This window comes from Bombus flavifrons, chromosome 3 (assembly GCF_040668555.2).
Source record: "Bombus flavifrons isolate JBK064 chromosome 3, iyBomFlav1_principal, whole genome shotgun sequence".
NCBI classification, from domain to species: domain Eukaryota; kingdom Metazoa; phylum Arthropoda; class Insecta; order Hymenoptera; family Apidae; genus Bombus; species Bombus flavifrons.
The window spans coordinates 13,928,374-13,952,337 of NC_138444.1; the positions used below are offsets into that span (position 1 = coordinate 13,928,374).

General features: G+C 28.1%; 7 protein-coding genes across 8 annotated transcripts; 2 read left to right on the forward strand and 5 right to left on the reverse strand.

Annotated features, from left to right (window-relative positions):
• Positions 1-32: 32 nt before the first annotated feature.
• Positions 33-2,343, reverse strand: Rab40 (RAS oncogene family member Rab40). Its single transcript, XM_069110584.1, has 4 exons — positions 1,804-2,343; positions 1,085-1,278; positions 791-1,013; positions 33-722 (listed from the first exon to the last, which is right to left on the reverse strand). The coding sequence occupies exons 1-4, from the start codon at positions 1,961-1,963 to the stop codon at positions 415-417; spliced, it is 885 nt and encodes a 294-aa protein (XP_068966685.1). The 5' UTR covers positions 1,964-2,343; the 3' UTR covers positions 33-414.
• Positions 2,344-3,041: 698 nt separating this feature from the next.
• Positions 3,042-5,587, reverse strand: LOC138178580 (developmentally-regulated GTP-binding protein 2). Its single transcript, XM_069110578.1, has 5 exons — positions 5,423-5,587; positions 4,643-4,950; positions 4,129-4,559; positions 3,758-3,959; positions 3,042-3,434 (listed from the first exon to the last, which is right to left on the reverse strand). Exons 1-5 carry the CDS (start codon positions 5,484-5,486, stop codon positions 3,348-3,350), a joined length of 1,092 nt encoding a protein of 363 aa, XP_068966679.1. The 5' UTR covers positions 5,487-5,587; the 3' UTR covers positions 3,042-3,347.
• A 277-nt stretch (positions 5,588-5,864) lies between these two features.
• eIF3l (eukaryotic translation initiation factor 3 subunit L) lies at positions 5,865-7,835 on the forward strand. The gene is made up of 3 exons (XM_069110571.1): positions 5,865-6,025; positions 6,097-7,557; positions 7,643-7,835. The coding sequence occupies exons 1-3, from the start codon at positions 6,005-6,007 to the stop codon at positions 7,775-7,777; spliced, it is 1,617 nt and encodes a 538-aa protein (XP_068966672.1). The 5' UTR covers positions 5,865-6,004; the 3' UTR covers positions 7,778-7,835.
• Positions 7,825-12,682, reverse strand: elg1 (enhanced level of genomic instability 1). The gene is made up of 5 exons (XM_069110553.1): positions 11,454-12,682; positions 11,052-11,362; positions 9,631-10,810; positions 9,121-9,538; positions 7,825-9,019 (listed from the first exon to the last, which is right to left on the reverse strand). The coding sequence occupies exons 1-5, from the start codon at positions 12,350-12,352 to the stop codon at positions 8,258-8,260; spliced, it is 3,570 nt and encodes a 1,189-aa protein (XP_068966654.1). The 5' UTR covers positions 12,353-12,682; the 3' UTR covers positions 7,825-8,257.
• Positions 12,683-15,304: 2,622 nt separating this feature from the next.
• On the forward strand, positions 15,305-17,612 carry LOC138178576 (chitobiosyldiphosphodolichol beta-mannosyltransferase). The gene is made up of 6 exons (XM_069110572.1): positions 15,305-15,862; positions 16,055-16,397; positions 16,467-16,714; positions 16,812-16,985; positions 17,064-17,178; positions 17,326-17,612. The coding sequence occupies exons 1-6, from the start codon at positions 15,586-15,588 to the stop codon at positions 17,537-17,539; spliced, it is 1,371 nt and encodes a 456-aa protein (XP_068966673.1). The 5' UTR covers positions 15,305-15,585; the 3' UTR covers positions 17,540-17,612.
• Positions 17,381-19,068, reverse strand: hoip (NHP2-like protein 1 hoip). The gene is made up of 2 exons (XM_069110597.1): positions 18,854-19,068; positions 17,381-18,630 (listed from the first exon to the last, which is right to left on the reverse strand). The coding sequence occupies exons 1-2, from the start codon at positions 18,854-18,856 to the stop codon at positions 18,250-18,252; spliced, it is 384 nt and encodes a 127-aa protein (XP_068966698.1). The 5' UTR covers positions 18,857-19,068; the 3' UTR covers positions 17,381-18,249.
• Positions 19,069-19,319: 251 nt separating this feature from the next.
• Positions 19,320-23,659, reverse strand: LOC138178583 (uncharacterized). Of its 2 annotated transcripts, XM_069110583.1 has the most exons (5): positions 21,491-23,659; positions 21,156-21,378; positions 20,265-20,676; positions 19,657-19,831; positions 19,320-19,509 (listed from the first exon to the last, which is right to left on the reverse strand). In XM_069110583.1, the coding sequence occupies exons 2-5, from the start codon at positions 21,333-21,335 to the stop codon at positions 19,368-19,370; spliced, it is 909 nt and encodes a 302-aa protein (XP_068966684.1). In that variant the 5' UTR covers positions 21,336-21,378; positions 21,491-23,659; the 3' UTR covers positions 19,320-19,367. The 2 variants fall into 2 exon arrangements, with proteins under 2 accessions (XP_068966684.1, XP_068966683.1); XM_069110582.1 differs by having other exon boundaries at positions 21,156-23,659.
• Positions 23,660-23,964: the final 305 nt, after the last annotated feature.

A 23,964-nucleotide genomic window follows, 5' to 3' on the forward strand; every position in this document is an offset into this window, starting at 1 on the left:
AGAAAAGACAGTAAGAACTTTTTGATTTGTTAATGTATCTTTACACTTTTAATAAAATTCATAATTTTTTCATTAATAATAATGAAATTTTTGAATCATTAACAAAAGTTGTTAAATTATTATTTCAAATATTGTAAAGCTACTAAAGAAATATGACAAAAAAATTGTAATATTAAATAGCTATAAAATTAAATATAGAAGCGCTATAATTATTTATATTTTGTAATTATAAATAAATCATTTTTTTTATTTTTTTAAATTTTACTGCTAATATTTCATGCTATAATTACTATTAAAAAAAAAGATTTCAATGTTTTATTATTTTTGATGGCACATGTTAACAAAACTCTTTACATCAAGACAGGAAGGAAGAATTAATATTATATATTTACAATTATAATCATAAAATTATTCTCAAGATATTGTGCAAGAATTACGACCGACACAACTGGTACGAGAATCTGTTATACTACCAGGTGAACTACCTGGAGTTGATAGTCCATTATGACCTACACCAACAAAACGTAATTTTCGGTGATGGGAACCTAGACTTTTACTAGAGCTCAATGATCTATTTCCATTATAACGTAATTGAGATGTAGTTGTCATTGCGTAAGATTTCAAATGAGATTTAATGGATTTAGGCAATGGAAGCTGATCAATACCATAAACTGTTGTTCTTGCAACTATTGCACGACATGCAAGTTCTTGAAGACTGAGAACTAAAAATCAGATTGGTATTTGTAACAGATTTAAAAAAAATATTATAGCAAAAATTGAAATGCATTACCTTTATTAGATCTCCATAATCTTTCCATTCCATTACGATGTAAAGCCATTCGAGAAAGTTCAGAAAAACTTTCACGAATATTAAAATCACAAAGAGGTGAAACTTCAAAAAATGCCATATGATTTTTAGCTGCATATGCTTCAGCATCACGTTCTCCCACTTGTCTTTTAAAAGCTAAGTGAAGGCGATTACCAACAAGTACTTTTGGTACTCCAGGAGCATGCTACAATAAATTTAACTATATAATAATTGCTTAATAATATAAAATTGATATTTAAGATAATTTTTATATACCTCTTCAACTTCCTTTAACCATCTATCAATGCCATCAAAAGACCATTTATTGGTAATGTCATAGACTAAAAATATACCTTGAGCCCCACGAGAATAAGATCTGATTATTGTACAAAATCTACCTTGACCTGATGTGTCCCATAATTGTAATTTTACTCTCTTTCCATCCAATAAGATAGTAGTAGTTTTATATGCTAAAAAGTAGGTTCAAAGTATTTGAGATTCAAATTGTTCAAGAGAGAAAATAGAAAATTCAGATTGTTAGGAATAAAACAAGTGTTACAGGATGACACAATTAAAATGAATAAACAGAATATAATGTAATATAATGTACTTATTCAGCTTTTGTATGATTCTCTAAAATCTTATTTTAAAATTGCTCGCATGAACCTTTAAATTGATATTTTCATGTTCAATTACAAGTCATAAGCTTTAAACTAGTTTTATCAAATAGGTAACAAATTAATGTTTATTACAAATATCAACAAATCAGAAATAATTAACAGTGAAATTTCTCTGGTATGCCCCTTTAATTAACTATCATGATTAAATATCAAATTTAGCTCAATTAAACAAATATTATTATATTTTATGACATTGATTATGTAGTTCTAATGAAATAAAGTTAAATTAAACACGATGCAAGTGCATTATTTTAAATTAGAGGGAAAGGGAAAAGAGGTAGCTAAAAGATACTGATAAGGAAAATCGTAGAATACCACTGCCGCTGCAAAACGGAGATTCGGCAGCACCATCTTCGAGTCCACTCAAGATTTCTTGTTTTCCAACGTCACTGTCACCAACCAGCAGAAATTTGAGGAGATAATCGTATTGTTTTTCTTGACGAGACTTTGTTGTGCTGGCCTCACCTGCAGCCATACTATCCCTGTATTGTAAACCCTGAGCATACTGCAGGCAAACCTCTATGCACTGATCGCCCCTTTAACGTTTTTTGTATTTGGAATCCGTGGACGGATAAACTTCTTTTAAAGATTCGTTTTTACAAATCAAACCATGTTGCATTCAACACGAAGTTACTTTCACGTATCGACAACGTTTCCCTATGATGATTTTTCACCGATGGCTGTTATAGTTTCAAGCAAAATCATAACAAAACAAGAATGAAATCCATTTTCTACTGTATTGTCTACCCTATGTTTAATTGCTTAGTTGAGGTGTCTACTGTCAAGTTTATCGAAGGCCGAAGGTCAAGTATGTTCGTCGAGTGGTCAACTATTAAGGCAACTGTGTAATAAATGATTCTTGTCCAGGTAAAATAAGGTGGATCTTCATGTAAAGCGATTATTACTGAATTGTAGCTATCGTAGTTAAGTTTGTAATTCCTCAACATTTTTGTAATAAGAATCATATTGTAATATTTAATGTAACTAATAAATATTTTACAACCGAGAGATTAAGATTTTTTAGTATTATTTAGGATATAAAATTTTGTACATTTATAAATTAAGTTGTAAGATATCAATGTTGAGGTTACAAGTTACTAAAGGTAGACTAACTAAATGGGATCACCTAAATACGCACCGTACCTGAATATCTCTCTCCAAGTTCAAATTTACTGTTCAGTTTCTTATTTACATCGGATATTTGTCGTATTTATTGTTAAATGAAAAATCTTCTCAGGACAAAGTTACAGTATTTCAAAGGATATTTAGGTGATCCCATTTAACTAGGCCATTCTGTATATTATATATCCTGCTATCAATGAAATAAGAAATAAATACTGTAATGGTTATTTAATAATGTTTTATTTATTTCTTAGGCACAATCAAATACTTTCGTGATTAATTTATGTATTTATTTATTTTTTTTTATGTAGGATACGTTCTTCACATATATGTAAAAAATAATATAATGTAAACATATATGTTACGTAAATATAAATAAATATACAAAACAATATTTATTTTTCGCAATATATTTTTAATAAACAAATGGTATGTATATATGATTATTATACAACTATAAAAAATTGGCTTTTTTAGGTTTATTTTTATATGAATGATATTTATTAAAAGTTGCATTTAAACAATTTTAGTTTTTAAACTAATAAGAAATATATAGTATAAATGTTTCATATTTATACTAAATATAACAAACCCAGAAGTTGAAGTAAATTTTAAAAGAAAATCTCTTCCTTTTCGTTTCAGCAAATTCGTATAAAATGTATAAACAAAATTATACAATGTTCTATTTTTGCTATTTAGATTTTCACAGATAATTTATGCACATAATCAGATAAATTTTATTTTTTAACTACTTGAATAACGTCTTCATCGTGCATAACATGTTGCACTCCTACTCGTTGTGGTGAATACTTGGTACTTGTACCCTAAAAAAAATATGTAAGATATTATCAATCCATCTAAAAAAATGTTCTTCTTTTTTAAGACATTTACTTGAGAATTTACTACTATCTATAATTCATTATCTTTATTACATTCTTTCACATATTTTTTAGAAATTTATTACAAAATATGTTTTATCAGTTTTATGAGAAGATTTATCACAACATGTCACACAAATGAATATTGTACAAAGTATAGAAATAGATAGTTTATTGAGAAAATATTGATTCAAAATCTTTAACAAATAATTGTAAGAATATAAACTATTAATATTTTGAAAACCTAATACATTAAAAGTGATACTTACCCAAACAAGAGCATATTTAAATTGTTGAGCAAGTGTACGATGAATTGCATGACATACATGTTCTACAGTAACCCCTTTTCTTAATATTAAACCATCTTCAAAATCAGGTGGTTGTCCAGGTTTTTTTGTATAAACTCTTATTAAAGATAAATATTCCCACAATGTTTCAAGAAGGAAATCTAGATTCAATTTCATATTACAACTGTAAAAAACATATGAAATAGTGTTTATAATGTTGTAATATTTAACTTTAAGATACAAAAATTTTTATATGAATATTTTATATGAAATTAATAACATTTTTATATGAAAATTTGAAAATCAATTTTTTGAATATATATATTACATAAAAATATATAGAAAAATTGTACCTAACTACTACGCTATTAGGCTGCCTGGCAATTCTATCCACTTCTTCTATTGATATTTGATCTATTTTGTTATGTACATAAAGACATGGTAAATATACTCTGTTAGCATTAATCACATCGATTAGCTCATCTGCACTGCAATCTTCACGAAATAGAACTTCTGCATTGAAAATTTTATATTCATGTAAAATCATTTGCACTAATTTCTCATCTACTTTTGTTAATGGACATGTGGAGTTGAATGCCAATCCACCTCCCTTTTTTATCTTAAAATATATGTTTGGCTTTTTCTTATTAAGTCGTATACCAACTGATTCCAATTCTTTTTCTAGAAGTTGTCTTTGTACATCTTGTTTAGTAGCATCTAGCATCATAAGAACTAAGTCCGCTGTTCTTGCAACAGCTATTACTTGTCTACCTCTCCCTTTACCCTTAATGAAATATTCACAAATATAAGATTTTTATAAACTATTATTATATATTAGTATTATATAAAGTTTAATCTTGTGATTACCTGCGCAGCACCTTCAATTATTCCAGGAAGATCAAGAAGTTGAATATTAGCTCCTTTATATTCAATAACACCAGGTATACAAGTTAAAGTAGTAAATTCATAAGATGCTGCTTCAGATTCTGTGTGTGTTAATGTACTTAACAAAGTAGATTTTCCTACAGAGGGAAAACCTATTAAAGCTACTCTTGCATCTCCTGATTTTAATACATCAAACCCTTCTCCTTTTTCAGATTTCTTTGGTGGTTCTAAAAGTTGTGATCTATACTTCGCAAGCTTTGCTTTTAATAAACCTAAATGATATTCAGTAGCTGAAAATAAATTTTGTAAATAAAGTTAACTATTATTCAACTTATAACTTTTATAGAAAATATATATATGATCTTTATACCATATATATTTATTGTGATAGCAATGATAATAATAAATTTATATTGTTTTCTGTAAAATATATATGGAACAACTTAATAGAAATATAATAAATTATAAATAATGATCAATAATAAATACAAACATTTTTTAAAATAAATTTTATTAATAAATTAGCAGTGTATACAAAACAGCAAAGATTTAGTTAGTTTCAAGATGATTTATCAATATTGAAGTATTTTAACAATAATACTAATTTTAATAAAAGGACAAAATTATGTATATCGGAAATGACAAATGTTTGTATTATGTGTAATTCTTTGCGTATGTTACAAGAGTATGCATAAATGAATATATAGAAGCATTTCTACATAAGGTTAGAAAAAACAATTTAATCTTAAGATATGTACGAACCTTTATTCTTTTGCGTCCGAGCAATTTCTTTTTCAATCTCAGATATTTTTTCTAATATGCCCATTTTATATACCAAACAAGCACACAATAAATTTACATTTACAAAAATGACACACACTTTTACGTGTGGTGTCCGTGACAATATACTTATATATTTAAAGACATCTACCATAAACAATAAATTATAGTGAAGAACTTTCATTGCTGTTTGATTACGCCATCTATAATTCGTCCAACGCGATAAGGCAGTTAACGTAAACAAAATTTGATTATTGCATTTGCAATTATTAGTTGCCAATTAGTGTCACTTAAGTGTCACTAGACGGCATCAAATAGTTGCAACCGTAGTAATTAAATTTTGTTCATGTTTATTGCCTTGTCTCGTCGGATAGACTATTAATGTTGAATTTTATCTTCAAATACAATTTGTAAGAGGCATATCTTAGTTTGGATTAGTTTATGATCATGCCATTTAGTAACTCGTGAACTATCTGCCGATCTTTTTGGTTAGCTTGTTGCTTTAACGCATAGGTTATACCAAGTGTTTTATATAAAATATAAAGTTAGTTAAAAGTAATTACCATGTATGACGATTATAGCGAGGTAAATATTACTTAAGTAAATATTCGTATTTTTTATCATATTATAGTGATTAATATTTATATTATTTTCAGTATGATGCTTATGACGATTATGGACCACCAGATGTTCATGGTGACCAGTATGACAGATTAGGTTATCGTCAAGTACCAGAAGTTGTACGAAATTTCCTGGTTTTCTTACGCAATTGTATAAATGAAGGAATGATTTTTGAGATTCAAAATCTTTATGAAACAACGTTCCCGAAAATCTCAGAACAATTATTTGATAAGTCTTCCTGGCCAGATACTCAAACAATTGCACATATAGTTGACAATGATCCAGTATTTCTTACTCTGTATAAAGAGCTTTATTATCGTCATATCTATGCTCGAATGCAAGGACCAACATTAGAACAACGTCTTGGTTCTTTTTATAATTATTGTGATCTTTTTAATTATATTTTACGTCCAGAGACGCCAGTTCAATTAGAGTTACCTGATCAATGGTTATGGGAGCTTATTGATGAATTTGTTTACCAATTTCAGTCTTTTACTCAATATCGTGCTAATTTATCAAATAAAACACCTGAAGAAATTGAAAATTTAAATGCACATAGCAAAACATGGGATGTATTGTGTGTTTTGAATGTTTTACATTATTTAGTAGACAAATCAAAAATCAAAAGTCAATTAGAAGTATATGCAAGTGGTGGAGATCCAGATTCTGTTGCTGGTGTATTTGGAAGACACTCTTTATATAAAATGCTTGGATATTTTTCTCTTGTAGGATTATTACGTTTACATTCTCTTTTGGGAGACTATTATCAAGCCATTAAAGTATTAGAAAATGTTGAACTTTATAAAAAGAGTGCATACTCACATGTTCCTGGTTGTCAAATATCAACAGCATATTATGTTGGTTTTGCTTATATGATGATGCGGAGATATGCAGATGCAATCAGAACATTTTCTGGTATTTTATTATATATTCAAAGAACCAAACAGTTGTTTGCAACAAGAAGTTACCAAAATGATCAAATTAATAAGCAAACAGAGCAAATGTATCATTTATTAGCAATCTGTCTTGTTCTTCATCCACAATGTATAGATGATGGATTACAACAGGCGTTACGTGACAAAAATTATCATGAAAAAATGTATAAAATGCAATATGGAGATTTAGTTGAATTTGAATCATGCTTTCTATTTGCATGTCCAAAGTTTTTATCTCTTACACCACCAAACCCTGATAATCCAACTGAAGATTATGTTCGAGAAGCAATTAAGCATCAAACTCAAGTCTTTATGGATGAAGTTGTTCAACAAAAGATGTTACCAACTATTCGTTCATATTTAAAATTATATACTACTTTGCCATTAAGTAAACTAGCTACATTTATGTGTAGTAATACTAGGCCAGATGAGAGCTGGGATTTAGATAAAGAAGTCAGTGCATTAACTATTCATCTATTGTGTTTTAAACATAAAATGAAGAATATTGTTTGGACAAAAGGTGCATCGGGATTAGATGGAAAATTTCAATCTGGCTCAGAGGTAATTTGTTATTTAATATGACATTGATTAATTTAATTTTATATTTACTATCATTAAAAAATAATCACAACGCATGTTGTTACAGCTGGATTTTTATATAGATCACGATATGATTCATATTGCGGACACGAAAGTAGCACATCGTTATGGAGACTTCTTCATTCGCAAAATTCTAAAATTTGAAGAATTAAATCGCAAGTTACATCATATAAAAATTTAAGTCTCTACATTGATATCATTCTTACTAAAGAAAATAAAAAACATTGATTAATAATAAATATATCTTTTATTTATGTAATCATAAGATTCAAGACATAATCTGTTAGCCTAAGACAGTTTGGAGGCACTATGTATAATACAACTTTACATTAATTTTATGCTTATACAATATTACTGCTCTCAGAAAAAAGGTATATAATGCTGAATATTTTTCAAGATAACAAGTATTTTGCTTCATTATTAATATATAAAATATTTATGTATGTTTTTAATATTATAAAAGTAGGTATGACTAACAATCTACAATCTATTTTCTTTAAAAAAAAAGGATTAAAAAGTAAAATATAATTAAATAATAACACTCATTTTTCTAGCGTTTTATAAAAATGCACTGCTTCTTTTGATTTATTATATATTTAAAAATAATATTTGCACTATGTTTATAAATGTTTATAACATATTTAATGCAAAAAATTAATCGTTATACTAGACCACTATTATTTTCACTTTGTATATTATTGTCAACTTTATCGTGCATTATTTTGCATGCTGCCGCTAAAATATTAGGTTGAAATAATGTAGATGGTGCTTTCAAATTATGAAGATAATGAAAGAACCGATTTCTTCTTTTATTATTGTTGTTAGCCCTTAATGCTTCTGCTCTACATATTGTTCTTACAGATGGGAGGTAATCTGTAGCTATAATTTGATGGTCAAGCAATAACGATGTAGTTTGTGACAAGGCTTCATTTACTCCTTTATTTGACTGTTTTTTTAACATAATATTATCTTGATATTGTGTCCCATTGTAGTCATTCAATTCCTCTTTACATATAATTTTACTACCTATCCATTCAGCTATTTCTAGACATATATTACTAGAAGCTGAATATGGAGCAGTATTTTCGACCAAAGATAAATTGGGTTGTGCTTTTTTTTGCCACAGATTTAATGCACAATCTTCTATTTCAATTAGAGATGATAGTAAAGCTATATTATCTAATTTATTTGCTATATTATATAGTATGTTTTTGTCATCATTTGTTACTTCGTTACTTGCAACTCTTTTCCTTTTCCCCTTCTTAGTTATTTTAATTGCTGGCTTGTGTATATAATACCGTATATTTTGCCAAAATGAATTTTTAAAACTTATGGTCTGTTCCAATATTCGTGGTGGGCCAGATAACAATAAATATTGTAACTGTAATATAGCTTTTCGTAAATCACCGCTTTGCAATAATTCCTGTAAATAAGAAGAATTTTAGTATTTACAATTTCATCTCTATAAAATTAATAAAATAACGCATATTAATTTTGCTTACACATCATATAAGTCAAACTTACTGTTATACAATTAGATGGAAGTCTATAACCAGTTTCTGCCAATGAAATTAATTCTAATAAAACACAAACTCTATTCCCAACAGGCTCTTGAAAATAAATTCTGTTTTGTTGAGGTGCCATTTTATTGAGATGGGAACAAACGTCTCTACATGTCATAACAATTGGACGCTTTGAATTTGATGCTAATTGATATGTAGCAGAAATAAAACCTTCATCTTCTTCAAATATAATATCAACATCTTCTAAAAGAATGAGGGAGTTTTGTGGTATTTTCTTTGGCATAATTTCATCTGAAACTAGGTCACAAAATACAGATATTTTCTCATCTTTCTTAATTCGATGTGATTTAGTTGCTTCTTCTAATTCTTTTAAAAGCTTTTTTCCTGTTCTTCTAGATGATGCATTTAACTCTAATACACTAAAAAAGAATTTTTTATTATATATATATACACAAATTATATAACGTTCTTAATCATATACGTTAATTTAATATAATTTTTTAATACTAACATGTAACCAAATTCATCTGCTAGTGCATATACACTCGCAGTCTTACCACAGCCATGTGGTCCGAGTAATACAGCTACTTGATTATTTTCACTAATTCTTGTTTGACAACTATCAGATGAATAAAATTCATCTCCACTGCTAACATCCTCATTGGTAAACATTGGTTTCCACCCAAGCAGCCATTCCCTAAATTTTGCTACTGCTTCTTCGTTTCCAACTATTTCCTGAGAGCATTTTGGTCTGTATTTGTAAGTCCAACTACAGTATTCAAATTGATCCTCCTTAGTTTTGTATTCTATTACTTCTTTTTTCCCCGATTGTTTATTTCTTTTAGTTTTTGTTCTAGGAGATACTATTTTATTAGGTTGTTCCTTAACAATAAGTGAAATAACATCCCACATGTCTTTTACATTTGAACAACGTTTTTCTATATCTGTTAATACTTCTTGAATTTTCGGTTTGTTAATTTTTTCTAAAGCTTTCAATTTTTTCTTGGAAAAATCTATTAAAGATTTAAAATCGTTTATATCTATAATTGGAACATAATTGTTACAGATTTCTTTTGGGATATTAAAAATGTTAGTTTCATGCCAAGATAAATTATTTAACTGTGTAACATGACTAATGAGTGGAAATGGTAATATACTACAAACATTTACTTTCCGATTTTTATTTTTACTATTATTATGTGTCATATCTGGCTGTAAAAACAATCGTCGTGCTGCAATTATTTCTGGATTTTGCCTTTTCCGTTTGGTAAATAAAGGAGCTAATTTATCAAATGTTTTTCTCTTTAAACTGTTGTCTTTGATAATCATACAATCCTCTTCACTTTGTTTATTTTCTGTAGTATATTCTAAATTAGTATTACTATAGTTCTTTACGTTACTATTTTTTATCAAAGTTGAATCATGTTTATCACACTTAATAAATTTCTGTTTATTCTCAGATTTGTTATTTAAACATTTATTGTTATTTTTTGAACTTTCCGAATGTTCACGTTTCTCCAGCTTTAATTTTGTATATCCATCTGCTGGCTTTGATATTCCTTTTACATTCCTATTTTTTGTTGATAAGTTTTCTGAATCTAGATTTCTAGTTGACCCACATTTTTTATAGTTTTTCATATCTAATTTAACCTTACTTCTTGGTGAGAATAATTCTTCATCACTGGTATCACCTATTTAAAAAGTAAATAATTTATTTTAAAAAGTATACAATAAAATGTATGTATAACAAAATATTAAAATAAAAAGTCAGCGATCAAAGTGTAAAAGCTCACTGCCATCAACCAAAATATTTGATTTTGGGAGACTCCCATACATTTTTTTACATCATATGTATTTCTCTCTATTCCTCTCTCTCTTTCTCTTCAGATCTTTTATATAATGAATTAGAAGTAATATTTAGGTTTCAAATACCTGCTGAAGCATTTTCATTTTCGTAAGTTTGAAGTTTGATTCGCAACGACCATCTGTGCTTGTGATTCTGTTCATTTTGTTGCTTTTTTTTATTACTCAAAATATTAACGTTTTCAGATTCTATGATTCTAATGTCATCCATTTGAGATAATTCTAATTTATTAGGTTTCTTATTTGATTGTATCGTACTACTTAAATCTGACTTATATAATTCACATCTAGCATTGTTTTCTGTCATATGTACATCAGCTTTTACTACAATAGTGGACATATTTGCCATATTTGTATGTACTAAATCCACTGGAATTTTGCTATATTGTATAAAATAAACATAAAAAGGAATATTGAAAACAAAAGAAATTCATAGTTCAAGAGAAAAATGAGTAACTACTAACTCCTTACCTGAAATAATTTAATAAACTACCACCTGATTGCTTATGATTTAAAATAGTTGTACTCATGTTACTATCCTTTCTCTCTTCACCTTTAAACAGCTTTATACGATTTTGTATTATTTGTTCTATTTTTTCACCTTCTTCCATCTCTGCAAGTTTTCTTTTAGAATATCCTTTTTTATCAGCTAACGCTATTAGTTTTTCTTTAGAACGTTTTAGTTTCTCTCTATACTCTTCTGATTTTCTGCTATTTACTTCTTCATTTTGAGGAAGAACTTTTATTGGTGAGACATATTGAACTACCTTATTACGATTCATTAGAATTTGAAAAGCATTTGATTCTTCCCTACTATTCTCAATCTCATTATTAGAATCAATAGTTACTACCTCTATACCATTAATAACTTCTCTACTTTTAAGTGTACTGTCTATGCTTACATCTTCACTAATATTTGTCTTTTTACTCAATTCTTTTCTATACTTTTTATTACTGCTTAATCGGGTTTTAACATTACCTTCTTTACTTTGCTCTTTATTTTTTATATCCAAATCATTTGTTCCTAAATTTAGATAACTTGAAGCTTGATCTGTTGATTTGTTTCGTTTGGAGGGCTTTCGAACACTTTTTGGAAAGGATTTTTTTGGTGTTTCATATGAATCTTTATCTTCGTTATTTATCTTAGCAAATGGACTAGGCGTTTTATCAATCATATCACTGCTATTGTCCATAATATCACATACTCTTTCGTTAGAATTCGTTCGAGATATTTTAATTTTAACACGATTACGCTTTCCTTTAGAATCCTTTCTATACTTCGTTTCTTTTTTCGTATCATTATCAGAATGTATCGATACGTCATTAGTAGACTGTACATTGTCCTCAAAATACTGTGTAATATTCCTCATCCTTCATTACTACCTGAGAAAAACTTCGAAAATATGAAAATTACGGTAAAAGCAATTGATATAAAATTTGCTATTTGTACAGCAATAGTATAAGATTTTGGCGCCACGACACATGTGTAATGTGTATACTACAGATATGGATTTGATTATAATATTGCTATCATTTGCTTTAGAACTCTGTTGGCAATATTACAAATTAAATTCCTCAGTTAGGTTATTTCTACTTTTCATAAGCGAATTTTTGCATATAAATTTTAATTTATAATAAAATAAAGCGACGGAACAATATCACATAAATATATGTACTTTATTTTATCTTATATAGAAGATATTTATTTGGTTCTCATCAGTGGTCAGTGATCTTAGTCATATAAGTAATTTTATGAGATACAAAAAAGAGCTATAAAATAATGTAAAATTTTAGAAATTTTTTATTTAATTCTTAGAAAATATTTATATTAAATTATTAAAAAACGTAACATTTTTATATTACGATTTTACAGGCATTTAAGTAAAAAAAATTATATAATTATTGTTCACTGGTAAGTATGCAAGCATATATGAAAGTTATTTATAATACAGGTCCACCTTTTGAATTTTATTATAAAACATGAATCTCTAATTTTGTATAAAATTTGTTTGCTTTCAGATTGTTGTATTATCCATAAACCTAAGAATTTAATTCCTATTATCTATCCAACGAGATAAAAGAATAAACATAAACAAAATGTGAATACTGTTACTGCAACTATTGGTTGCCTACTAGTGAAACTCGGGTGTTACTAGCCAGCAGTAATAACATTTTGTTTACTTTTACCAAAGAAGAAATGAGAGTGCCCACGTTTATGGTTCTGGTGGCTTCCGGACTAGTGCTGCATCATGTGGCTAAGTGCTGAATGTGACATATGCTAGCATATACAAGATCCTATAAAATTAGGGATCTGCCACGTTTGGTTATACGCTAGCATAGACAAGAACCTATTGAGTTCCGCGCTACAAGAACCTATTTAATTGTACGGTTCTACGGAAAAATTCATGTCTACTTTCCTATCCAAGCAGACAAGTGTGAAAATAACAAAATCAGAAAATAAATAAACTAATTGTAAGTTACCTAAAAAAGAAAAATTAATTGTTTACTATATTTTTTTTAGAGAAAAAAGAGAATATTCTCTTTCAAACGATAATGGATCGGTGGAATGATGCAATAATTTTAATATATACACCACTTAGATTTAACGTTAACTCTTAGCAATTGTACTGGTATGGATATTTTTTCATTGGTACCACTTTTTTTTCCTTAGTACGTACAATGGCATTTATTGAGACAAATTCAATGACCTTGCATATGAAATCATTTACTGTTGTAAAATGTTATAAATTCGTCAGTTTCTAAGGAATCAAGTGAGCCGGAGTCGCGCAGCTACCAGCTATTATGCTCCTATGATGCTTCTCAAATTACCAAACATTACTGAATCGTGAAAACTCAAACTTTAGTCTACACACTTTAGTCGAACAATTGGAGTGCTAAACATGTGTATACAGTAAATGTAAAATATACAGTAATGTAAACAGTTTCATTTTATTTTGTTTGATGTTTTAATTTTTTAACTGAACTTCGGTTTTCGGGCGCCAATCTCATAACTTGTTTTCCATCTTCTGATAGTAGTCGATGAATAGAGACTATAACATATCATATGTCACACCACATGTGTGACATCACATCTAAAATATAACAGTTTTTAGTGTATTTTAGAGACAAAATTCAAATCCAGAGACAATTTGTGTCAATCTATATACGTCAGTTCCACCGTGCGATTATAAGATTTACGACCCGGTATTTACTACTGAGGCAAGGAAAGGCGAAAGTATAAAATTTGACGATCATTTTTTACCCGAAATATACAAATCAAATCCTACAAAAAATAGACTACGAATAGAAAAAAGATGTTTTGGTGAATAATGCCGCACTCGAACCACCAAAAGTTTATTAGAAAATGAAGAAGAAAAACAAGATGTACAAGAAAGACAGCTTATAATCAAAAAACAGCTGATGAGGAAAGAAGAAGAATAAGAAAAAAACAAACGACATCAACAGCACCACTACCATTACTAACAACGGCAAGAGGCAGGAGAAGGAGAAGTAAAAGAAGGAGGAAATGAATTATTTATTAATAAGCCAATGCTGGACTATACAAAAGTGCCGTTAAGATTCTGTGACAATGAGAATTCAATGGAATGACTAGCAATTGAACAGCAGACGAACTGTGATGTACAAATTGAGCCAGCTTATGAAACAATGGTGCTCTGTATCTCTCATTTTCCAAAGAACCAATTCCTTCAATGATTTTAGAAATATCCAAAGGAGAGGTTTCCGTTAAAGCTGAGGGAAATCTGCGCCCGAGAAGACATTAAGAAAGAAGGACGTAAGTCTCAAGAGTTATGAGGAAGGGCAAAAAGCAATTGGGATTTCCTCGAAGGCAGAAGTTTACACTTGAATAGGTACAAGTGTCTCGCCTAAAGATTTTGGATGGGTTTCCTTTGTAAGATGGTCTATTGGTATAGAGATACCATACATATTAGATATATCTGATATTTGTAAATGTATTGGTTATTTTCTTCATTGTTTGTTAATAAATTATTATATTTTGACATTTTGTACTATTTCTAACTCTTCTTTATATGTGTTATCGTTCTTCCAGATTATCGTATCTTCGTGTAAAAAATTCATAAATATATTAAATTTTCATAAAAATTTGCGATTTTCTTCCGAAATGAAATTTTCGATATTAATATTGACATAATTTTCTATATTTTTTAAAGTAATTTTTTTGGTAGGGAGTTCTAATTGGCTATTTTTTAAATTTTCGTTAAAAGATTTTGTATTTTCATTTCATCTTTCATTTTCATTTAATCTTTCTCCTGCTTTTTCGTCATTCTTTCGCTGGATACGAAATGAGAATTGTCGTCTGTTTTCAGTATAATATGAAATGTTCATTTTGATATAATCCACCAAATTTTAAGACAATCAAAATTCATAAAATTAATAAATTTAGTCAATAATGAAAGTAAGATGGATAAAAAGCGTGATTAGTTACGTGGTTACACAAATTAGTCGTTACATCTTCATGTCCTTACATATTGCCTATAGTCAATTTTCTCTCTACTTTTACTAACTCATTTTCGTGAACGAAGTGTAAGGTGATCATACTTTTAAACCAAAGTTTTGCTTTAAAATGTCGAGTGTTTATTTATTATTTGCGATTTTTCCAATTTTGTTTTTAATTAGACAATTATGTTTAAATCTATATAAAGAACATAAAAATGTTTGTATTGTTGTTCTTGGAGATTTGGGTAGGAGTCCTAGAATGCAATACCATGCGATGTCATTTGCGAAAGAAGGTTACACAGTGGATTTTATAGGTTATCCCGGTTCATTACCTTTAAAAGAAATAAGAGAAAATTCTTCTATACATATTTATTACCTTCATCCTCCCCCAGATATAGAAGATAGTACGTATGTACTTGTATAATGAGTAAATACTTTTATAATTTATGTTGATTAATTTTATTTAAAATAAACACTTTTATTACTTCTTTTGTCTTTATGTTTTATTTTATGATTGTATGATACAATTTGTTTGAAGTAATAACTGTATATAAATATATATTTGTAGAATAAAAGAGTTTTTTCTAATATTCCAGGATTGTCTCGTTTACCTCATTATGTAATAAAAACGATATGGCAAACATCTAACCTTATATGGATATTATTCACTAAACATATATCAAATTATATATTAATACAAAATCCACCTGCAATACCAACGATTCCAGTTTGTTGGTTTTATTCCATAGTTGTTGATTCAAAATTTATTATTGATTGGCATAATTATGCACATACTCTTATGGCATTAACACTAAAAGATGACCACTTACTTGTAAAATTTGCAAAAGCAATTGAAACATATTTTGGTTCTAAGGCACATTATAATTTTTGTGTGTCTCAAGCAATGAAGGAAGATTTACAATTGAAATGGGGCATCAAGTTAGTGTTTTCATATATAAAATAATTTTTATTTTGGTATTTATAATTCAGTATCTTTTTCTTCTTTAGAGCTGAGGTATTATATGATCGACCATCAAATGAATTTCAGCCTATATCATTAACAGAAAAACATATATTTTTATTAAAATTAAGTGAAAAATATAATGCATTAAAAGGTTCTGAAGAGAATTCAACTGTATTTACGAAATATATAGAAAATGAAGCGCAATTATACTCTAAAAGGCCTGGGTTTATTATATCAAGTACAAGTTGGACAGAAGATGAAGATTTTTCAATATTGTTAAATGCATTACAGGGTATGTTATATTATTATGATCAATAATTGATGACATCAATTATTACCATTTACTATTAAATTATTTATTGTTATATTTAAAATTTTTTATTTCGCAGAATATGAAAATGCATTTGAACAAGATACTTGTAAACTACCAGATTTAATTTGTATGATAACTGGTAAAGGTCCTTTGAAAGAATTTTATACGGCTATTATAAAACTAAAGAATTGGAAACATGTCACAATCATGACACCATGGCTTGAAAGTGAAGAGTATCCTAAAATGTTAGGTACTAAAGTCTAATCATAAAATTTTGTATTTATTCTAATATATTTTTGTATATAAGAAGCATAATTTATGTTTATAGCTAGTGCGGATTTAGGCATTTGTCTCCACATATCATCTAGTGGATTGGACTTACCTATGAAAATTATTGATATGTTTGGTTGTGAGCTTCCAGTTTGTGCATATAACTTTAAATGGTAAGCGGGACATTATAATATATTATAATTAGATCTTTTTATTTATTGTACTTATTAAAGTTTATGTTTTATGCTTTGAAAAGTTTTGAATCTATAAATGTTTAAATTTTATATTTAGATTTTTTGTATAGTACATTTGTTTTTTAGTTTATCAGAACTTGTTAAACACAAGGAAAATGGAATGATTTTTTCGAACGACAAAGAACTAGCAGAACAATTGAAATCATGGTTTGAAGATTTTCCTAATAACGATATTCAACACCAATTAGATATAAAATTTCGAGAGGACTTACATAAATTTCAAAAAAATCGGTGGCATGGTAACTGGTCTTCTATTGCCTTACCTTATCTTAATCAATAATTTATGATTGTAACTTCGTTAATGCATATATTTTTTTTATTATAGCTTTTATAATATATATTTCGTTAATTTATATGTTTTATTTTTTCTAACCTTTACATTTTTCTCATTACTTACTTAATTGGAAACATTTGTCATCATATTTTTTTAATTGTCTAAAGTAATTAATTTAAAAGATAAATCCTATTGGTCTAATTATTTTGGTAAGAACAAAATATAATTTTAATAAATAAGTTTGGTTTTAAGTGTTATTAAATCGTGAATGTAGGTAAGTATACAATGTGGTCACTTTATTATTGATAGCGCTTTTCTCATAAATGGCAAATATACCAAAATAATGAAAGAAAGTACAATACTTCAATATTTTATGCTTACAATATCTAAAAAAAAAGAAATGATTTTTTATTTTTTAAGAGAAATGTTGTTTATTCTTTTACACAATATGAAAGTAACTATCAAAGTCATACAAGATCATGAATTTTATATGTGATGAAAAACATTTATTTTGGATTGTGATACAGACAGAATATCAATACTTTTTAGTTAACATTTTTCAGTCATAAAGATAACTTATACATAAATTTCACTGCATGAAAGATATATAAGGCTCGATCTCTTGAAATTATTCAAAATTCTGTGTAAAAAATAGAAATGATAGTTTGATTACATTTAAATTTAAAAAGAATGATTCTGAATCAGGTACAAAGTATTTAAACTAAGAGACGTTCAATCTCTTGTTGTATAGCCTGAATCTGTGGTTTTAATTGTGATCCTTCATTAACCGTCACAGAGCAAGCAACAACAGGCCTAGATACACCACAAGCACGACCTAGAGCTTGTTTGCTTCTAACAAATACATATGGTACATTTTTGTCTTCACACAATAATGGCAAATGCAGCAAAATTTCTAGAGGTTCTGCATCTGCAGCCATTACGATAAATTCTGATAAGCCACGATTTAATGTTTTTGTTGCTTCATTAGCCCCTTTCCTTAATTGTTTATAATTCATGGCTTGTTGCACTAAATTCAAAATTTTAGAAGTCAAAGTAGCGTCTGCTAAAGGATACGCTTTAGGGTTAACTTCATCTCCCTATAAAAGATATTTAAATAATTAGGAAAGAGCAATATTCTTTTGAAAAAATATGTATTTTGACTTAATATCGATGTATAAACAAATATAAATAATTATAATTATTTTCATTTATATTAACTGAAAGTTGGTAAATAATCACGTGTGAAACTTAACCTATAAGGTTGCACGTGGATAAAAGAAAACAAATAATTGTAAGTATGAATTATAAATAACAACTTACCATTTTTACTGGTCAAATTATGTTTTGAAATATATCTTAAAAAGAATAGTTTGTTAGAAATTAATTGCTCCTCTCCGCGATTATTTTTGCTTAAAAACCGCTTCACTGAGGATAGAACTCAAATAATCGCTTTAAACTGCGGCAGCCCAATCGCGGTTGGCTTTATTTATACAGAGTGTCACATTTAAATTGATCTCAAGAGTAATTTCAACAGTGATTTCAGAGGATATGTATCGAGATATTATCAAAACATAAAAGTTGAATGGTTTTCATGGATACGTATTTGATGAATAATATATATATATTAATAATATATTATAATAAATCATTTGTTCCGTTTTGTAAAAGCGTTACTATATAGCGGATCCTATGTATAATATGCATACTAATATATACATGTGCGTATTATATACATAGTTCTTTATCATTACCAAATAATTATCTCAATGCAAAATATTATTTTATAAATAACATTATTAATATTTTATGTTTATACATAAACTGTTCATATCAATTACATCGGAAAATATGATTTGTTTATCTTTTCCAAAAATGCTTTATGCAAACAGTATGTTGTTTGAGAATTTCCTTCTGTACATACGTTTGTTTGGACATTAGAACATACTTCTGTACCTATTGGCTCTTTCTTTTCATTCCTGCAATTTAGAATATATAAATTGCATTCACATGCCCACACGCGCTCGCATAGGAAATGTCAGACATTATAGGTATGATAGAGAACAATACATATACATATATATATGCAAACATTTTATTTCACGATAAAATATGTAATATCTTACTCAAAAATATTGGTTGTGTATTTCTCTGGTATTTTCTCAATCATTCCAGATTGCATTATATTCCACGAAAGGTCTATAATACTAGGCGCACATATTAAGTCATTTATAGTTTCAGATTTTTCATCACGAATAGTATCTTCACTTTCATTTTCGATTTGTTTGGTTTCTTGATAATCTGTCGTATATACCATGCTCGAAATATTAAGAAATAGTAAAAAATATATCGCTATGCATATGTAATATTAAAAATTATAACATTAAACAATGTATATATTAACAAACATATTACTATATTTAACCTATATAAGGTATTTTGTAATTTAAAAATGATACGTTTCGTAATTGTACGTGTACCTTGTTGGAACTTGTAACTTCATGTATGAATTCTAATTTGAATAAAGTGTAGCAGAATATGAATAAAAAAAACTTCACTTATATATATATATATATATATATATATATATATATATATATATATATATATATATATAACAGAAATATTTATAAAAAGACACGAATAAAAATCGCATGCCTTCAAAATGACCGCTAATGATGGAGTTCAATGTAAAATAAGATTCTTAAAGTTCTATGTAGTATTAACAATTTACTTTTTAAGCAAACACATTGCGGAAGAATTAAAGTCACATTGTATCCAAGCGGTACTGAATCTTTTCCTTTTATTCGTTGCTCTTCTCTAGGATGAGGTTCAAATAGATCTAGATACATGCTCGTGTCTCCACCATTTTCTACACAATTAAGCAGTTTCTCGAATGAATCTGTTAATTTCGTTTCAGAAGTATCTGTCAATTTCTGAATTTCTTTCCAATTCGTGCAACAATCTGAATAGTCTTCGCTCAACGATTTTAATTTTCTTTCGTTTTCTAAGCAGATACATGACGCTTCGTCCTTACATGTACAATGACTGCTTTCTTTCCTGATGGTTCCACAAATTGATAGAATAGTAGATTCTGTGGAATTTCTGCAAACGCCGTCTTCCTTTTCTATAATTCTATTGTTTCTCTAAACATAAGTAAATTTATAGCTAGATATATTATGTTTTTGTTGCTTTTTTTACATACTTTCTTGTTTTAAAATTTTTGGCTTCCATCATCTTTGTGTACAGTAATCTTACGAGTATTACGATAATATATAATTTTTATTTTGAAGTTCTGTTTAGTTAATAATTAATGGTGGGATTCAGTGAGAAAGAAAAGGCATTGCCGAATAAACATGATAAAGGTGCATCTAAACCTTATGGTAGTAAAAGATAAAACATTTTTAAATTTACGGAAAGATAAAAAAATCTGTTGTTTCTAAAAAAGTGGCTTTTAATTTTGTTATCTATGACGCACCATTCCGACAAATCTAAGAAAGTTATGAGTTAATAAATAGGATAGGCCACTTTCATTGTAAAAGTATAGATGTTGTCATTTAATAACTTCAATTATTTTATTAAAGAGCATTTCGAAAAGAACTTAAAATGAATGATTATTATTTACCGATTTCTTTGACCACTTATCTGTCTTCGTGCATGGTGGTAAAAGCCCAATATGCGCATTGCGTGGAGAATTGATAAAGTATTTATTGCCATTTCCCTCCAAATTAATTACTCCACTATACCTCGTTGTACCATACGCTGGTATAGGGCCAGTATTTCTCGTAGTACAATTTACTAACATTTCCTTATGAAACTTCTCGACTTAGATTGGACATATAGATTTTCTAAAGATATATCAATGTGAATAATTCATTATATCACTCAGTTAGTTTTTAAAAAATGTTCAATATATAGAACTGTTTAATTTTAATGGTTTATACAATAGTTTATACAAACATTGGAATTCGCATGATCTTCGATAATTTATATTGACCAAAGATAGAAATTTAACATGATCCTAAAAATTAGTAATTAATTTTCTCTGGTTAATGATTTACCGACTGATGAATTTGCTATACATATGTGAAATGATAGAAAGCAATGACTGGCTATGAAAACACGGAAATCGATATTCCAGCGCATCTGCTTCAGGGCAAACGTGGAGAGATATGAATACAGTTTTAGGAGTTTGAATTATGAATATGAAACATGAATACGAATTAACACTATCTGAAATATTACATATTTGAAATAACATATTATTTTATAACGATTTTATTTTTCAAAAACATTTGTGATTTAATATTTTGGGAAATAATTTTCAAAGAATAATTATTTTGCATTTGAAATATTTATATATTTATATAAATATCAATTCAAAGTATATCATGGGATTAACACTAAACCTACTGACACTTCGTGTATACCTATTCTTACCGTGTGCGGTTAAAATGACCGGTGATTAAAGAAGTAATAGTTTTTATAATTTAACTTAGATAATGGTTAATTTATAACTAAATGTATATAAAATGATGAACTTTCATATAATTTCGTCGAAATTTACTTTTGTTTAATTTCAATTATAGACTTAAATAAAATTACACTTTTATTTATATAGAGATATATCTTATTCAACTTCGCTGCATTTTTTACAAATTATCTTATTATCATGTTTCCAATACATATTTCCTGCATCTTAAATAAATTTTCGTAATTTTGTAACCTTTACAATTTTTTATTTGACAAGTTTTTTGTAGTAATTAATCTAAACTTGTTGATAGTTTTATTGCATGGTTTTCCCCGCGATTCTTTATATAAAAGTAATGTATGCATCAGGTTTATAACAATTTTGTGAATTCTCTATAAGAACCTAACCCACGCTGTAGATACCATTGCAAATTTAATGGTTCGTAAATGTTGGCTTCTTTCGCTCTTCTAATCAAATTAACCTCATAATTTCAGCAAAGTCATTCCTGCTCATTGTTTTTGAAAAAAATGCAGGTCTCCGAGTTTTATTCCACAAATATGAAACATCTAAATTCTTTGTCTGATATTCACCTCGGGCATATAGCAGAGCAATAAATGCATCTATTTGCCGTATTTGTTAAATTCCGTTTTTACTTGTTCTTTCATTATATGCCGTTTAGCATATCCCTAAAAATATTATAAACTGATGTCCTGCCAGGTTTGGGACTTGCATCTATTTCTTTCCAAACTGTCTCATCGGGCCCAGTCTCCATACATTGGTTCTCTACATCTGTCTCACTCTTTGCTGTCAACAATAATTTCTTTCCTTTTTGCCCTGGACGTGAACGGTTATTTATAAATAATATTCAACTCTGATTCGGTTATAAATAGCTTTTCATGTGTTTTTATGCCGTTTTCAGTTGCTGAAGTTTCTTGTTCATCGCATACTGAACAGTCTTCTTCTATGTTCTATTTTTTTTTTTAAGTCGTGACATTTTTAGGGTAAATATTTATCACAGAATAACACCATGTACGGAGTACAAAATTATTGTCAAATTTGATATGATTTACTTTTCTTTTATGACAACTTTACACAAAACGCTCTGAGATGCTTTCTGTTTGAGTTTTAGAGATAACAAGGTTAAATGTCAACTAATTGATTAACAAACTGAGATGTAGGAGAAGAAAATATTGATGAGTATTGGCCGTTCTTCACCAACGGTTACTCGAGTGTGGAGTTAGGAAAAGCCCGCTTTCCCCGTGTTTTATCGTAATGAGCGATAACCCTAAAAAATTTCTTGCATATATTTTATATACTAAAGGCATATCATTATGTAAATTGTGTAAACTTTTACGATTTAATAACAATTCCTTATTTTATATAATTTGTAATGTATGGGTATACGATGTTTATCACATATACAGATATTCTATGATTACGTATATAAGAGGGCAGTTATTTATATAGCGTGGAGCTACAACGGGAAACGCAGTAATCAACTGAGCATCGATTTCTGCGTTTTCAGAAATTCAGAAATATCTGCTCTTTATAATGTTGATATTGTTGTTAGCGTTTATTACGTTTGTACTTGCTACTTTACAATCTACGACAGTTCTAGGGCAGTTTGATGTTTACAGTGAAAGTCCTACGCCAAATAATCGACCAATAATTGGCAAGTATTGATTTATGCATATATGTAACTACATATACACGTATATGTCAAAGTATCAATAATGCTAATTTTCCTTCTTTTTTAATGCTTTAGAAATCATATAAAAAATTTGTTTGCATATGGAAATTTAATTACATAAAAAACTATATCGTAGATTGAGATATATAATTAATAATTAATATTCAAATAATCATGGTCCATAGATCGTGTAATATATAAAGATAATACTCGATGGTAATCAGAGCGACTTCAATTTTTCAATCAAACTGTTGTAATATAATCTACAAGTGA